This window comes from Schistocerca nitens, chromosome 6 (genome assembly GCF_023898315.1).
Source record: "Schistocerca nitens isolate TAMUIC-IGC-003100 chromosome 6, iqSchNite1.1, whole genome shotgun sequence".
NCBI classification, from domain to species: domain Eukaryota; kingdom Metazoa; phylum Arthropoda; class Insecta; order Orthoptera; family Acrididae; genus Schistocerca; species Schistocerca nitens.
The window spans coordinates 725,403,550-725,421,086 of NC_064619.1; the positions used below are offsets into that span (position 1 = coordinate 725,403,550).

At 41.9% G+C, this 17,537-nt stretch overlaps 1 protein-coding gene across 1 annotated transcript in view; it reads right to left on the reverse strand.

Moving 5' to 3' along the window:
• Nucleotides 1-17,537, reverse strand: part of LOC126262198 (retinol-binding protein pinta-like) — a 92,691-nt gene that overhangs the window by 60,963 nt on the left and 14,191 nt on the right. The window contains exons 2-3 of the mRNA XM_049958614.1: nt 16,306-16,466; nt 60-219 (exon numbers count right to left, since the gene is read on the reverse strand). Coding sequence (XP_049814571.1) covers nt 60-219; nt 16,306-16,456 — 311 coding nt within the window. The 5' untranslated portion in view covers nt 16,457-16,466. The remainder of the gene's footprint in view (nt 1-59; nt 220-16,305; nt 16,467-17,537) is intronic.

A 17,537-nucleotide genomic window follows, 5' to 3' on the forward strand; every position in this document is an offset into this window, starting at 1 on the left:
AGTTTTCAGTATTTGAAAAGAGGACACACACCTTTATGATGGGTTTCATAGGTGCTTACATGTGCTCAATGGTGTTCACAACGTCGGGTCCCCTTGGGTCACGGTTCATCATCATCTCTGGATGCCTGGTCTTAAGCGAGAAGTAGGCGTCCAGTCCTTTCTTAACCCTCTCTATGCTGCACTTGCAGTTTATGTACATCCGCTCGATGCGTGCGTCTTCTGTAACAAATGTACACGTGCGTTATTACACAGAATTTTTCAGTAATCACAAAAACAATAGCTATAAATTGAAGGTAGATTTTAATTAAGTTTTCAATGTTTCACTTGGTTTGTTGCTGTACTCCATCTTTTCCTATCGTTTGCTAATTTTTTCACTTCTATCGCTTTATTTTATTGAGCTTCTGCTCTACAGTTTGTCTGTCTCCACTAATTCTGATCTTCTACCTCTCCATTCAGCGACTGTCAACTGTTCCTGGACAATCCACTAACCTGTGCCATCTCCTGGTTAGTGTCTTACACAGTCTTCCGTCCTCAGTTATTGCTGTATCGTCCAGAAGACAAGGAAACTAGCTATACAGAGGAGAGTGACGAGCTGGCTAGTACTCAGGAGCAACTGAGTTAAGGACAGGGTGCAACAGAAGGCGCATAGCGCAGTGATACCTATTTCATGCTTCCGCCTTACATCACACAGTTTCCAAGTGCACATCCGTCCATCAAATGCGGATATAAGCTGGCACACGGCTCATATCAAGACAGTATCATTAGTAACTCAAGACAGCGTAGGACTCAACTACAGGCACGAACAAGAAAATCCATACTGCACTTTCTACACATTATCATAGTTCTCGTTCACTAAATTCAGGACTAGGCCAGAGTTCGAGACAGATCAGAGCAAGTGAACAGTGAATGCATAATCTCCATGCTAAATTTACGTATTACAAAGCTTCTACAAATAAATTACTACAAATCGTTGCTAATCATGATTTGGCCATAGATATTGGCTAAATGTACATTGAGGTGACGAAAGTCATACGATACCTCCTAATATCGTGTCGGAGCTCTTTTTTCCCAGCGTAGTGCAGCGACTCGACCTGGCATGGGCTCAACAAGTAGTTGTAAGTCCCCTGCAGAAGTACTGAGCCTTGCTGCTTCTAGAGCCCTCAGTAATAGCGTAAGTGTTAACAGCGGTGGATTCTGTGCGGGAACGAAAATCTCGATTGTGTCCCATAAATGTTCCACGGATGGGCAAACTATACGCTCGAACTGTCCAGAAATTTCCTCAAACCAACCACGAACAGTTGCAGCCCGATGACATGGCGGATTGTCATCCATATAAATTCCACCGTTGTTGGGGTGCGTGAAGTCCATGAATGGCTGAAAATGGTGTGCTAATAACCAAACACAACCATTTACAGTCAATGATTGGTTGAGACAGACCAGACGACACAGTCCATTCCAAGGAAACACAGCCCGCACCATTAATCACCAGCTTGCACATTGTCTTGTTGACAGCAAGGATTCATGGCTTCGTGTGGTCTGCACCAGACTCGAATCCTACCATCAGCTCTTACTAACTGAAATCGGGACTCACCTGACCACGACACGGTTTTTCGCTCGTATAGGGTGCAACTGACATATTCACGAGTTCAGGAGAGGCGCTGCAGGTGAGGAAAGGCACCAGGGTCGATCGTCTGTTGCCACGGACCATTAACGACAACGTTCGCCACATTATCCTAACAGATGCGTTCTTCGTACGTTCCTCATTCATTTCTGCGATTATATCACTCGGTGTTACTTCTCTGTTAATGCTCATGGCAAACGCCACTGTTCTCAGTCGTTAAGTAAAGACCGTCGGCCACTGAGTAAGCAAGCCAAACATAACAAGAACTTTCGGTGGTAATGAGCTCTCTTGCTGTCACATCTATGTCTGACGCCAAGAACATTAGCTGAATACAACACTTACTCGATTTAGTATTGATTCATTTCATACTTAACTGCTTCACTTCCTTTATGACTTTCTTCGATACCAGCGCACTTCAGATACTTCCAGTTTCTTTCACTCTAGACGTACAGTGGTTCCACATTTCAGTTCTACACACCGCTGTCACACAGTGTAAATGTATTATGGAAAAATGTAGCATTGTCTCAAATTCTTCTGCAGCGAGCAATGAGCAAGGTAAGTCAGGCCAACGCCCCATGTAGAAATCTATAAGACAAACAGGCAGAAAGGTGACATTGTGGAAATCAGAACAAACTTGGAAGAAATGGTAAAACATATTACATTTCACACCAATCTGTGCGCCACACAAAAACGAAAGCCTTTCATCCCCACTACTGAAGATGAGATAAGGGTTTTCTGAGGCATCAATTTATTTCTGAGTGTCAAAAAATTACGAAGTTATCGAGATTATTGGTCTTCATCTCCAGATTTAAATGAGTCATATATATGTGACTTGACTGTAAAACGATTCAGTTTTCTCCTCAGTCACAACCATTCAAATGACAATTCCACGATGCCTAAAAGGGGACAGGCCAATTTTTAAAAGCTTTTTAAAATGGTGAAATGTTAAATAAAAGGTTTTCACAGTGCTATCAGCCTCATCAAAAAGTAGCAATTGATGAGTCAATGGTGAAATTTAAAGGCAGAAGCTCAATGAAGCAATACATGAGGGACAATCCTGTGAAAAGAGGCTATAAAATATGGATGCTGTGTGATGAATATGCATATAATTTGAAGTTCCAAATTTGTACTGGAAGATCAGCTACAGAGAAGTCTGAACTGGGACTGGGTGCACGGATAGTAACAGATTTATGTGAAGAACTTTTTGGCAAAAATCATATTGTTTTCATGGATAATTTCTTCACATGTTATAATCTTTTCGTCCTACTAAAAGTCCAGAAAACATTTGCAGTTGGAACTGTGAACCCTACACGTAAATTCCTCCCAGAACTGAAGAAAGATAAAAAGATGAAACGAGGGGACTTTGACAACAGAGTCAGTAATCATGGTGTAGCATTTTACATGTGGATGGACAAAAGAGTTGTGAATTTGATCTCTACTATGCATGATCCTAGTGACACCACAAGTGTAAATCGGAAGGAAGAAGATGGATCAACTACTGTAGCGGCATGTCCCCGTGTATTAAGTGACTAACAGGAGCATGAATTTTGTTGACAATTTTGATCGTCTAGAAGGAGACTATGGTTGTGAGCGCAAAAGTAAGAAATTGTGGCATAGGTTTTTTTTCCACTTTATTGATGCATGTGTAGTGAAAGCGTTTATCATACACAAAGAAATTGAAATGGAACAATTCACGAATAGAGACTTCCGAAGAAAATGGTACGAAGGACTGCTTACCAAGGCAATTGTCCATCGCAGTGGCCTAAGTCAAAAAGGGAAGAGCGTAACTCTCCGTAAACATAAACCACACGTGGACAAACAAATCAAATTGGAAGTTAGTGCACATCAGCCAAAACAGGCCACATCAAGATGTGCAGCATGCAGCACACGTGCCGTTCCTGTTAGAACAGCGTGGATGTGTTCTTCATGTAATGTGCCTCTTTGTCTACGAAAAGGCAAAACTTGCTTTCAAACATTTCATTCCCAATAATGATGTACTTTTGAGTTGTTTGTGTAAATAATTTCCTAAGAAAACAGTTCAAAATTTTACCTCTCAAAATTTCTCAGCAAATAAATAACTAATGAGTATTGTGGGCGGTGGTTAGCAGAGATAACTACAATTTAATTGACTGTAATTAAGAAAGTAAGCAAAATATTGTAAAACTATATTACAATGAATTGTTTTGTTTGTTAAGCAGTTTTATAATTTTGACAAATCACGTGTTTTCATTTTTGAAAAAATTCTTACCTTTCACAGAGTAAAAAATTGTGTGGTTAACATTGATAACCACTGCCCCTGAAATAATTAAGCGACCCACAGAGATGGAAGTCCAAAGGTGCAAAGTCTGGATTGGAGGGTGAGCACCTCTTTGAATATCCGAGAGTCTCGATCTTTGCAGACGCGCTTCCAATACCGACTGGCAGCTGTGGAGCCAATTGTCGAGTTGTGATGCACCGGTCGGTACGAATACTGGCATCCGCATGATTCAGCATGTCTGGAGCAGTGGCTGTGACAAGACGTCCCGAGCGTGGGTGCTCAGGGAACTCTGTTTCTTCATTTCCTGGCGCTGTAACTTTCTTTAGTCATCACCTAACTGTACTCCTATCGACTGCAGCATCGCCATACACTGCACACGAACGGTTGTGGACGTTCACGACGGTTTCTTTTTCTGCACACAAGAATTAAAATAACTGCACACTGCTTGTAACGTGAGTCGTATGTAGACGCCATTTTGACACTGTACTGCGGCTCTGCTATTTGCCAGTACGTTCGAAACTTCAACGGCGCACAGAGAAAAACATCAAATGTGAAGGACCAGCAAGCCTAGTGAACGTGGAAGACCAGGTTCCATTATGGCAACCAGTTTCTAAGTTCAGAGAGCAGCCAAGTCAACATGAGCAGCAGGTACACCATTCCGAGAGACGAAACAGCCACCGCAGCGTTGCTATTCCGAGTTGTGGACAGAACGTAGCACGATGAGAACTGCCTTGTAGACGTCGGTGGTGGCGTTAAATAAGGCTTCATAGCTAACAGAGTCGGCGGCTGGGGTCGCTGTATATTCTCGGCGGCCAATCGCTGTCTGCTCTGGTTGGCAACCTGCTGTGGCTTGAAGAGCGCGCGCGCGAAGGCGGCCTGCGGACCGCGCATCGGGAAGCGGCGGCCAGCGATGCGTTTCTCGACCGCGCGTAATGGAGCGGAGATCTAATGGTGGTGGATACCACAAAATGCATTGCTATTCTTTTGTTTTATCTTTTATTCTTTTTTAAAATCACTTTCAACTGTGAGCCGTGCGTGGTTCGTGTTCGTGCCATATATCATTTGTCATCCTGTTTTTACCGTACTACCACGTTGTTATGTTAATTTCAATTACTGGTGTCACTGAGTTGCCGCCTTGCCTGCCCGTGAGCGGCAGCCGCGGCGCTTATCGATATAGGCCCTGGCGTATTATCTTTGCTGACTGCTGTTACTTCCCGATTGTCGTGTGTTCGGGGTTAGTTCCGGTCTGCCAGTGAGTTGGGAGGCGCCAGGAGTGCAGTTCGGACCTGGCAGTGTTTGACTTAGGACGCGGCAGAAGTTCAGTCGGGGAGCGGCTGCAGTGAGGTCCGGACAGCCATGACTCGTGCGCCGGTTGCCGATACATATCACTTGAGTGCGGACCACCATGGTTGGTCGTCGGTCGGTCGTTTTGTCGGACGACATGTATGTTGGCCGGCGATCGCTTATGAGTTGCATGCATGTGCCGACTCGTGATTCGTCCTTGTTATTGCACACTCGCTGCCGTTAGTATTGTCTTGTCCTTCGTGCAAGTGTTTGTGAAACTGTATGTAGCTTGTGATGTCACTGCTCAGTTATTTTAGTGCTGTCTCCGTGCTGATGTGTGGCATTCGGTCGGTTGGTGTGGAACAGCGAGGAAGTCTCAGCGGGGCGTGGTTTGGCCGGGCCCGCTGGCGGTCTCAATGCAGTGTTAGAGTGTGTGGCGCTCTTCCCATTGTTAGGAGGCCCGTGGCTCATCGACCCTGGACAGTAATGTTGAATTTGGATTTAATTTACCAGCAAGTCAACACTGTTCAGATTGTGCCGTTTCGTTCTCGTTCTTGGCTGTTGGGACATTCCCATGAGCAACAATGTGCGTGTTCCAGTTGTCAGTCTAACTGTATTTGGTTATTTGCAATCGAAGTGCACCAGCGGGCCGGCCTCGGTGGCCGAGCGGTTCTAGGCGCTTCAGTCCGGAACCTCGCGACTGCTACGGTCACAGGTTCGAATCCTGCCTCGGGCATGGATGTGTGTGACATCATTAGGTTGGTTAGGTTTAATTAGTTATAAGTTGTAGGGGACTGATGACGTCAGATGTTGTCCCATAGTGCTCAGAACCATAGTGCATAGTGCACCAGCGGAATTTTCTGCCTTGTGCCCATTAACGTTCCCGTTACCTGACCTGGCCGTTGACGTAAATTTAGGCAGTGTCCTTTCCTCACCGTGTTGTCGCTGTCCAGCATGGTGTGTAGTTCAACAGCTTAATGTATGCTTGGTTGTGGGCGTCCATGCCTTTTACGTTCGCATTGAACTCCCAGTTGTGCGCTGGTCGAGTGGATCGCAAGTTACCTTGTCAGTGGGTCCGTTGACTGCCTGTTGGTTGGGTTGTCGTCGGATCGAGAATGGTTGGGCCGGCTCTCTGTCTCACCTAAGTGAATGTTAATATTTCAAGCGCTGGTCGACCCCCGAAACTTCTGAGCGCCGTTAGCTGCACTTCCTTTTCTTATTGTCTGTTGTGTGTATTTGTATGGCTCGTAGCCGATGGCTTTTAGTTGCATTTTAAGTCATGGGCCTTCAGCCACTTTAAAATAAAAGTTCCTTGGTTGTCAAGTGTTAGATTGTTAGGGGCCTTCAGCCTAATTTAAGGTAAGGCTTTGTTGTCTAAATTTATGTTACCTTGAATTTTAAGTCGTGGGGCCTTCAGCCGTTTTTAAATTAAGGACCTTTGTCTTTCGAGCATCAGACTGTTTGGAGCCTTCAGCCTAATTGAGGATAAGACCTTGTAACGACAACTGTACATATAATAATTTTTTTTCTTTATGAATTTGGATAAATTAATGTAAGCAATGTTTTGAACTTCTTTTTTCGATTCGTATCGTGATGTTAAAGAAACTGTGAGTAACTTTTGAAATCAATATTATTATTTATGTTGGATTTCAAATAATGTGGTAATCAAAGGGGAGTGTATTTAATGTTAAAACTATTGTAAGATGTGAAAATTGTAATTTATACACTTGGTCCATACGTAGGTAATGCATTAGGATATGTGTAGTAGGAAACCTGTGGTGAATACCCTACCTGTAGGGGAGCGGGAAAAGGTGGAGGCAGGCGAGCGCGGGAAGACGCACACTGGCGCGGTTCGGCACAACGGGCTCAGTAAGACAGTCGGAGGCGAGCAACAGTCGGAGTTGTGAATCGGTCAGAGGAACACGTACTGTACCGAGGCGGCTACCCAGGAAACGTGGATTCCATTGAGCCTCGGATGAACCGATTCCGACGACTACTTGGCATGGCTATATTCTGAGGCACAAAATTGGAAAGATTACGACGCTAAGAAGATGTAAAGTGCCGATGTAGTGTGAGCCTTAGCCGTGCTTGTATGTGTGCCGTGCTGCCCGCTATCTCGCTGCCCGCCAACCGCCGCACCGACTTGCACAGGTCAAACATTTATTTCATCTTTAGAAGTGTATCTGTGTGGACCAGTGTCAAAAAAGTTTCTAACTGTTCAATAATAACGTGACTTTTACCAGAATTGCTTTAGCCATGACTTATCCTGATCACTGACCTAGACAGAATCCTTACCTCGTATTGTGCAACCCGAGTATCCTGAACTGAAAGATTAAAAATTAGTGTTAATAAGAATTATCAGTAGATCAATCTATGCTATAAAGAAGTTTAAAAGTTCTGTGTGTTATTGCAAATGTTGGTAAAGAACAAAGGTATGACTAAATTGGAAGAGAGTTTTTCGAATTGAGTTAGCGATGCTATTTAATTAATTTGAGACAGAACTAATGACAGTTAAATTATTCAGAAGTAAAACAAAAGAGTAGTTATCCATAGAGTGATAATTTTGAGTGTTAATTTGCCTTTTAGTACTTAACAGTTTCAGTATAACGACCATAACAGTTTGAGCCCCCCCCCCCCCCCCCCCCCTTCTCTTGTCCATTCTTTCAAACCTTGAAGGGTACTGATTAGATTAGTCCAGTAAAGCTAAGTTCTATATTAATCCTAAATGTATTAATGTTGTTTTCCAATTTTAATAGTGACATTGTATGTGTGCTTTCAAAACTGCTCATTCTAGGACAATCTATGCCCGATTTCAGTCTGATCAATATACAAAATGCCGTTCGTAGTAATCATTGCTGTGTGGTGTTGTGTAAATTTAGCTCGTCCAAATAAGTACAAAAAGAGAAAGCTTTAGTTCAGTGGATTTTCCTGGTTCCACACTTTGCCATATAATACATCATTACTACGTGTTACTATGCTTGTACACTCACCCACTTGTACAAGGAAAAACTCACTCATTGCCTAAGTAGGCTGGCGACCGAATTATTAATTATAGGTAGCATCTGCTGTGTATACTTCTTGTCCATGCGAACGAGCAATTATACTTTACATTTGCTTGATGCATCACTGTAGTTATTGACTGAGTATAAGTCCGATCTTGCTTCTATTAGGTACACACGGTCAACTTATGTACTAAAATCCTTGTTTATAAGGTGAAGCCCGTGAACTTATTACAGTACAGGCTTTATACAGCTAACGTACGTCCGAGTAGGGCGGGAGCGTTACAAGTGGCTTCCCGGTGACAGGACATCCAGTTGTTGTCGATTACAAATTAACGTAAAGATCGAACAGTGGATGTTCAGTGGCACGAATAGCAACAAAGTTCAGTAAAATAAATTGCAGTGAGCGTCAAGTATAATAGTGTGGTATAGTTGGCATTCAATATGGACAGGAACGTAGGCAGGGTAGATGCGCCAAGCGAAATGGAGAATGCGGCTGGCAGTAGCAGGAGTTTACGTGGCCAGATAACAGATGGCGTTAGCGGAAGACAATTGGCGTACATACAATACCATGAACACGTCAACGAACAGATTGAAATGTCGAGATCGTCTCGAACACAGCAAGGGACAAAACAGGAAGTAGAGGGTGACTTAGTAGGTGATAGTGGGTACGTGAACGAATCCACTGACATGTTTAATTCACCACAGATAAAGAAAGAACCGAAAGAAACTTCTGAAGTAGAATCGGAACACATCGATCCTGTAGAACAAAACAGTATAAAAATTTTAAGTATGAACGACTTATTTGAACAATTAACCAAGCAAATTGCGGGACAGAATGAACAGCTTAAAACACACGTTGACGAGCAACTCAAAACACAGAATGAACAGCTTAAAACATACGTTGACGAGCAACTCAAAACACAGTGACGTCAGCTCAAAACACAGAATGAACAGCTCAAAACACACGATGACGAGCAACTCAAAACACAGGTGGATCAAATTAAAGCACAGGTCGAAGGACAGGGAATTAAAATTAGTAAACAAATAGAACAAGTAGAACAGAAAGTGGGTAATTTAAGTTCTGTGGTAAATACTCTGAAATTTGAAATTGATACCATTAACAAGAATATGGATACTATGCAGGGGGTAGTTGGGAACATTAATAGTAGATTCGATGTTGAAATTCTCAACATCCAAGAGAAAGTAGAACCTCTGGTTAAAACTAAGGTAGACGAAAAAGTTTTCAGTCTTAAAACTGAGATCGTAAACTAATGTCAACATGGAATATCACAGTTGGAAAAGGTAGTTTTAGAAACCGAAAGGGATTTAGATAAAAAAGTAACCGGATGTGTTCAAAACTGTGAACAAAATACTACGAAAATTCAAGGCAGAATTTTCGATCTGGAGAGCAAAATTAAAGATAGGCCTGGTGTTGTCTGTAATGGCACGCCGATTACGAAGCTGTTAGAAGGCGAGGAACGCTTCGATCCAGCCAAGAAACATAACGGGTGGCATCCGTTAGATTTTATCAAAAATTGCGAGAGAGTATTTCCTGAGCACTTGTCTGATCAGGAAAAGATAAACGTTGTAATTAGCGCCTTAGCAGGTGATGCTAAGCGCTGGGGAATAAATTTAAATACCGAACAAATGACGTTCGAAGAATTTAGGCAAAGATTTACGGAAGAATATTGGTCTGAACAAAAGCAGGACCATTTATGGCGGGAGTTCATCATGGCCAAACTGCATGATATCAGGGGCAGGAATTCTTTGAAAGATTTCTGCGAGCATTGGTACCGGAAATTGACGCATTTAAGAGGCCGAAGACCAGATTCAGAAATTATCTGGGAGTTATATAAAAAGCTTCCAGAAGATTCAAAGAGGTATGTAGGAAGCAATCATCGCAGCTTCCAAGCATTTCTCGAAAGAGTCGAAGACGAAGATCATTGGCGCGAAAGTCGTGCCAATTATCAAAACTTTGGTAACCATAATAACCGACACAATGACGAACGAAACGACGGCGATGGATTTCGCGTCAATGTAATACAAAGAGGAAGAGGCAGAGGAAGAGGTAGAGGAAATTATTCAGGTCGCGGTAGAGGGTATACCGCGCAAAATAATAACGACGCGGGAAACTAATTTCCGCGAACGTTGCGGGCCAAACGGAAGCGGACAATACATACCGGCCCCGATTTGAAAAAAGATACCGGACCGACCGTAATGCAATGAGACAGGCTAGGGACAGACATGGAACGCCGCGACACGTTGTGGCGAAACAAGCGTCAGCTGCGAGCCAGAATGAGTCATCTCTGCCGCACAGAGCGCTACATGTTAACAGGCGAGTGGAGCATCAGAGGGCAACGGCCCAGCCTAGCAGAACATCTATTAGGAAAGAAGCCGCTAGAAATACGGCAGCAGTAGATACGAACATAGCCGTCAGAGCTAATAAAAATTTTACGAGTGATAATTCCGTGGCAAAGGAAACGATAAAGGAAACTGTGAATACACAGAGAGGTGCGGTTAGCAGTGTTTGCAATGAGATAAAAGGCGAGGATGAATTAGCAGAAGTAACAGATTGGCATGCTCAGATCGACGATCTGTACAAGGGCCTAAAGCAATGTGAGTGGGACGATTTTAAGGAGTATGAGGCAAAGAAATTAGTTTGTGGAAAAGGAGATAGTAGGGACGTCGTTAAGGTGACGTGGCCCGAATTGGAAGGGGAGAGACTAAATAGCGCCGCGCAAAGTACGCGTGCCGCCAATAGGACGCAGATTAAGGGTAGGAAGGATTTGGAGGATGAAATCCTCAGCATTGACGAAGAAATAACTTCTGCTAACAGTCCGCCAATAATACAAGCTGCTACCGAGAGGCATCGTGGAGAAGGGGCAGATGATTACCTGATAGTAATCAAAGTCCACGAGGATTACACCGAATATGAAGTCACAGTGGATGTGAATAAAGCTGATGATGAGGCCGTTTTGCCAAAAGAGAATACTGAATTAAAATCCAAGCCTGACGACAATACAGAGGAGGAACTTAGTGCCTGTCTCAGAAAAGCTTTTATGTTAGAACCTGAAAGCGATCCGGAATGGTCGGATTCCGACGATAGTTCGGATGATGAAAGATACGCAAATACAGACGAAAATGAATGTACTAACTCTCCCTATTGTGCAAAAGTAGTGTACTTAAGTGAATCCGATGTTGAGGAAGATAGTAGTGATGACTCTAGTGAAGATGAATTTTTAGGTGTAGACGAAAGTAAATATACTATTACTGAAAGAGGGTATGAGAAAATTAGTGAAAATTTTCCAGAGCAGGATACAGTAAATAGAAGTGGGCAAAAACCGAATGAATTATTCAGTAATGTAAAACAGGGGCATAATTTGCAGGAACCTCCAGATGATACTATACTGGGGCACACCTTAATAAATGTCTTGAAGGAGTGTGAATTACAGGAACAAAAAGAACCACCTGATAAAATGATGACAGAACAGGGAATGTTGTACCTTGCTAAAGACTTTGAAATTTCAAAACCTAAAAAGCCACCTGATGAAACGAAACGTTGGCAAGATCTGAATGGCTTAGTGAAAGATGTAAAAAATAAGAGGCCTAAAAAGCCACCAGACTTAAGTGACTGTTTTATGAACCCTAAAAGACTGCCTTGTTAATAAAGAGACTGGGGGCAGGATACTGTATTTGTATATATTATTAGTATTATGCATGACTTTATTATTACTGTATCTGAAAGTGAATTATTGGTTTGGTGATTTGGAGTCTGGGGCAGATTTATATCGAATTTTGAGAATGTCTTGAACACATTACATCATGAAACTACAGGATTTCCACCGGAAGAAATTTTGTTAGGCAGAAATAGTAAAAGTTTAATTGAAGAAAAACTAGAGTTTCCACCTTGTACAAGTTTGGGATTGGATCAAAAGAAAGAATTGGTGATAAAAAGGGCAAAGCAAAAAGCTGAATCTAGATCTAAAAGACACAACAAAAATTTAAAAGTTTCAAAATTTAAAATTGGAGATTATGTTCTTTTAAAAACCCACGAAAAGTCTAGTGAACTAAACCATGAAATTTCCAAATTTAAATATATTTATAATGGACCATATATAATACAGAATATTCCACACGACAATGCTTACTACCTGATCTACCCAAAATCCAAAAGACCTTTAGGTGTAAGAAATATTGTGGACCTGAAACTGTATGTTCCTAGGAACGAGTAATTGTGCTGTATCTTATGCTGAACCCAAGTTATTCTAAATGTAACTAATCTTTGTAAATGTCTGTACACCCTTGAAAGTGTGCTAATGTAGTTATGTGAGTTACAGATTACCAATTGTACTGTAACTGTAAAAATGTATGGAGAAAGGGACTGAAATGAAAGGATAAATGCTATCAGCCAGATGAAAGATGGGACTGTCAAAAATGTAAATGGGCAGTGTATGAACCATAATATGAAGGACTGCCAAATACCAATGAGGGCAGATAAATAGTCGATGGAAAATTGTAAATGTGATCCAGGAGATGTGACAATATGAAGTGAAAAGGACTGCCCAAATCCGCATATTAGGCAGCAAATATGTGTAGTTAATTTTCTGAATATGTGTGTGTGTGTTTTGTTTAGTAAGTAAGGAAATGGACTGCTATTCGAAGCAAGCAGCGACAAATTATCTTATAGTGTGTACAAAATATGCAATTGTTTTTGTAGTTAAATGTTTGTATTCCAGAATTTTAAATTATTTCTTTGAGAAATTTAGAAAAATCGATTAAATTGCTATTTTAGTAATGTTATGATGGGAAGTTGGACTGTGCAAAAGGCACTTGAGTAAATGACAAATAATTATTCTTGATGTGTTAAAAGAGTGTAAACCTATATACAGTGAGTAGAAGGAAATATGTAGTGTAAATCTTTTTGGACGTTTAAGTAAGGATTCAGAAGCACTGTATAATTGTAAGATTTAGTGTTCCCATAAAATTTGGACTTAAGCAAAATTTTCTGGAAACAGGGGCATGTGTAACGACAAATGTACATATAATAATTTTTTTTCTTTATGAATTTAGATAAATTAATGTAAGCAATGTTTTGAACTTCTTTTTTCGGTTCGTATCGTGATGTTAAAGAAACTGTGAGTAACTTTTGAAATCAATATTATTATTTATGTTGGATTTCAAATAATGTGGTAATCAAAGGGGAGTGTATTTAATGTTAAAACTATTGTAAGATGTGAAAATTGTAATTTATACACTTGGTCCATACGTAGGTAATGCATTAGGATATGTGTAGTAGAAAACCTGTGGTGAATACCCTACCTGTAGGGGAGCGGGAAAAGGTGGAGGCAGGCGAGCGCGGGAAGACGCACACTGGCGCGGTTCGGCACAACGGGCTCAGTAACACAGTCGGAGGCGAGCAACAGTCGGAGTTGTGAATCGGTCAGAGGAACGCGTACTGTGCCGAGGCGGCTACCCAGGAAAAGTGGATTCCATTGAGCCTCGGATGAACCGATTCCGACGACTACTTGGCATGGCTATATTCTGAGGCACAAAATTGGAAAGATTACGACGCTAAGAAGATGTAAAGTGCCGATGTAGTGTGAGCCTTAGCCGTGCTTGTATGTGTGCCGTGCTGCCCGCTATCTCGCTGCCCGCCAACCGCCGCACCGACTTGCACAGGTCAAACATTTATTTCATCTTTAGAAGTGTATCTGTGTGGACCAGTGTCAAAAACGTTTCTAACTGTTCAATAATAACGTGACTTTTACCAGAATTGCTTTAGCCATGACTTATCCTGATCACTGACCTAGACAGAATCCTTACCTCGTATTGTGCAACCCGAGTATCCTGAACTGAAAGATTAAAAATTAGTGTTAATAAGAATTATCAGTAGATCTATCTATGCTATAAAGAAGTTTAAAAGTTCTGTGTGTTATTGCAAATGTTGGTAAAGAACAAAGGTATGACTAAATTGGAAGAGAGTTTTTCGAATTGAGTTAGCGATGCTATTTAATTAATTTGAGACAGAACTAATGACAGTTAAATTATTCAGAAGTAAAACAAAAGAGTAGTTATCCATAGAGTGATAATTTTGAGTGTTAATTTGCCTTTTAGTACTTAACAGTTTCAGTATAACGACCATAACAGTTTGAGCCCCCCCCCCCCTTCTCTTGTCCATTCTTTCAAACCTTGAAGGGTACTGATTAGATTAGTCCAGTAAAGCTAAGTTCTATATTAATCCTAAGTGTATTAATGTTGTTTTCCAATTTTAATAGTGACATTGTATGTGTGCTTTCAAAACTGCTCATTCTAGGACAATCTATGCCCGATTTCAGTCTGATCCATATACAAAATGCCGTTCGTAGTAATCATTGCTGTGTGGTGTTGTGTAAATTTAGCTCGTCCAAATTAGTACAAAAAGAGAAAGCTTTAGTTCAGTGGATTTTCCTGGTTCCACACTTTGCCATATAATACATCATTACTACGTGTTACTATGCTTGTACATGCACCCACTTGTACAAGGAAAAACTCACTCATTGCCTAAGTAGGCTGGCGACCGAATTATTAATTATAGGTAGCATCTGCTGTGTATACTTCTTTTCCATGCGAACGAGCAATTATACTTTACATTTGCTTGATGCATCACTGTAGTTATTGACTGAGTATAAGTCCGATCTTGCTTCTATTAGGTACACGCGGTCAACTTATGTACTAAAATCTTGTTTATAAGGTGAAGCCCGTGAACTTATTACAGTACAGGCTTTATACAGCTAACGTACGTCCGAGTAGGGCGGGAGCGTTACAACCTTCTGCCTTGTGTTGTTTTTATTTAATTGTACCCTGAATCTTAAATAATCGGCCTTGAGCCGTCTTTAAATTAAGATCGTTCCTTTTTAAGTCTTGGAGTTTTGGGCCTTCAGTCAAATTATAGAAGTGATTTAACGTGTGGCCTTGTGACTTCTAAATATTCTTTTTGGCGTCTGAATGTTGAGTTAATGGCTTTTAGCCGTTCCATTTAAATTAAAGTGGTTGTGCCCTTAAGGCATAAGATAGGGCGGCGTATTCGGCCGATAACCAAGTTCAAGAATTTGTACTGTAACGTTTGGTCAAAGAAATAAAGTTATATGTGTTTGAGCGTAACTGACAGTCGCTCATTTTGGCCCCTTTCCTCAATTCCAACTACCTGTCACGTCCTGCGGGTTTGGCAGGGCGTTTCAAACTGTGTCATCTTAAATTTATTTCATTTTCGTCTTTGTGAGTACTACATATCCATTTGGCTGAAGAGCCGATTGACAGTATCACTGACAGCCCCCTATCCCCTGCCACCTCCCCATATGGGACAGGCAGATGAAACCAATAAAGAAAAGGAAGTAATAGTTGAATTTCTGGAGCATCTTAAGAAGTTTAACAAAAACATCAGAGGTATATGATCTCAAAATCCGTTCGTTTACTTTCCCGCCGTCCACACCAGTTTCAAAAAACGACATTCGTTCTTAGTCATTTTGCACTGCAGTCGTATTTACAGTCGCTTCTGCCTCAGAGACGACATTTACTGCAGGAGCTGCAGTTTCACCTCTTATTTACTCTTCTATGCTTATTACTGTCTTCAGAAAGAGCAATTCGCTTCTAAATTTACAACTGCTTGATATCATGGAGAAACCGCTAACGCTTAGGATCAGCACGTATGCAGTGTTAGTGCTGGAAACCATCCCGACATTGGGCTATACTCGGTTTATCGAAACCCCACGCGCGAGTGGAGCATTCGAGTCTGTCACAAGGTTCCCCAGGGGATTTTCTTGTTTGCAAGGTAAATTCTAGAACTGAAAATCTGCCCCAGAATGTTCCCAACTGGGTCCCTCAGTGTCCCACTAACAACTCATCTGGTATTTGGCCGAAAAATCCGTGCCTCTATAACTTGTCATTACTCTGTGCTATACTTAGTAAAAATTGCTGTAGCAGTCTCGTACGACAGATCCAGTTCATATAAGCACAGTCACCACACTATTGTAACAGCAATGTTTGGAGACGATTTGTTCAAAATTGAAGAGCGGTATAATAGTTTAAGCAATCAAATCTAAACTCAGAATTATACTTTGGGGATCTTAGAAGAGTACAGTAGAATAGTCACAAAGCTGACTGACCTATCTCGTCGGGCAGATGCGGCTGCATCCTGAGCCAGTCTCGTACAGACGCTATGGTCCTCTTGATGTCCTCTTCGTCTGTCCCCAGACTCTTCCTGATGGACTCCACTTGCTCCCGCGTCGCAGGGATGAGGCTGTAGCGATCGCTCATTACTGGTTTTCTGTAAGCAGAAGAAAGGGCGCGTTGCCAGAGAGTCGCACCGACACTCAAAGTTCTCAAAACTTCAGATAGTGGGTGCAAATTTCGCCGCTTGTGACATATACATTTGCTGCTTCGGCACAAATTGATGATTTAATTATTTTTTCATTCGAAAATAAACACGTTTTATGGTCCTTTACCTCAGTCGGTAAAAACAGAACCCTTATAGGATCAACTATATGAACACGGAGTGTCTGTTCTTTCGGACATGTCCAACAAACGGACACCACGTATCCATACAGTGGATCCTATAAGGGTTCCGTTTTTACCGATTGAGGTACAGAACACTAAAACCTGTTATATTCGAATGAGAAAAGAATTAACTGGTGATATTACCTCGATACGCAATGACTACCACTTTCAGTGGGGATGCACAATTACGTGCGATCTCCTGTGGGAATCTCAAAGTAGCAGGCATGGAGGATACGGGCTGGGACTGCACACAGGTGGCGTTAGGTGGGAATGTGATGGGCCGAGAGGCGTGCCGAGGTAGTCCGTGCAATTGCGATAAACACTGTGTGCAGGTGGTGCAGTGACTAAGCAGGAGATCCCGAGTTACAATCCCAGTCTGGCACACATTTTCAGTCGTCGCTGCTGATCCTGCATAAAGTCCTGATGCAGCTGGCATCAATGGCCCCTCCCCTTTCCCCTCCTTTCTCCCACCACCACCACCAATTTACACAATGTAGGATCACTTTGTTTCTCTGTTTGTCCGACTGTCAAAAACCTTGTTTGTCAGGTGCGAGTAGACAAATCAAGTTTAAGTCACGTACAAATGTCTGTAGGCCTTAGGTTGTGCAATAAATGTAACCTTCTAAGTTAGTGCCACCAAAAGATAGCCTCGGGCATGGATGTTTGTGATGTCCTTAGGTTAGTTAGGTTTAACTAGTTCTAAGTTCTAGTGGACTAATGACCTCAGCAGTTGAGTCCCATAGTGCTCAGAGACATTTGAACCATTTTGAACCACCAAAAGATACGGCTATTTATGCCACATATTTTGACACTCGCAAACTCACTCATCAAAACTTACCTC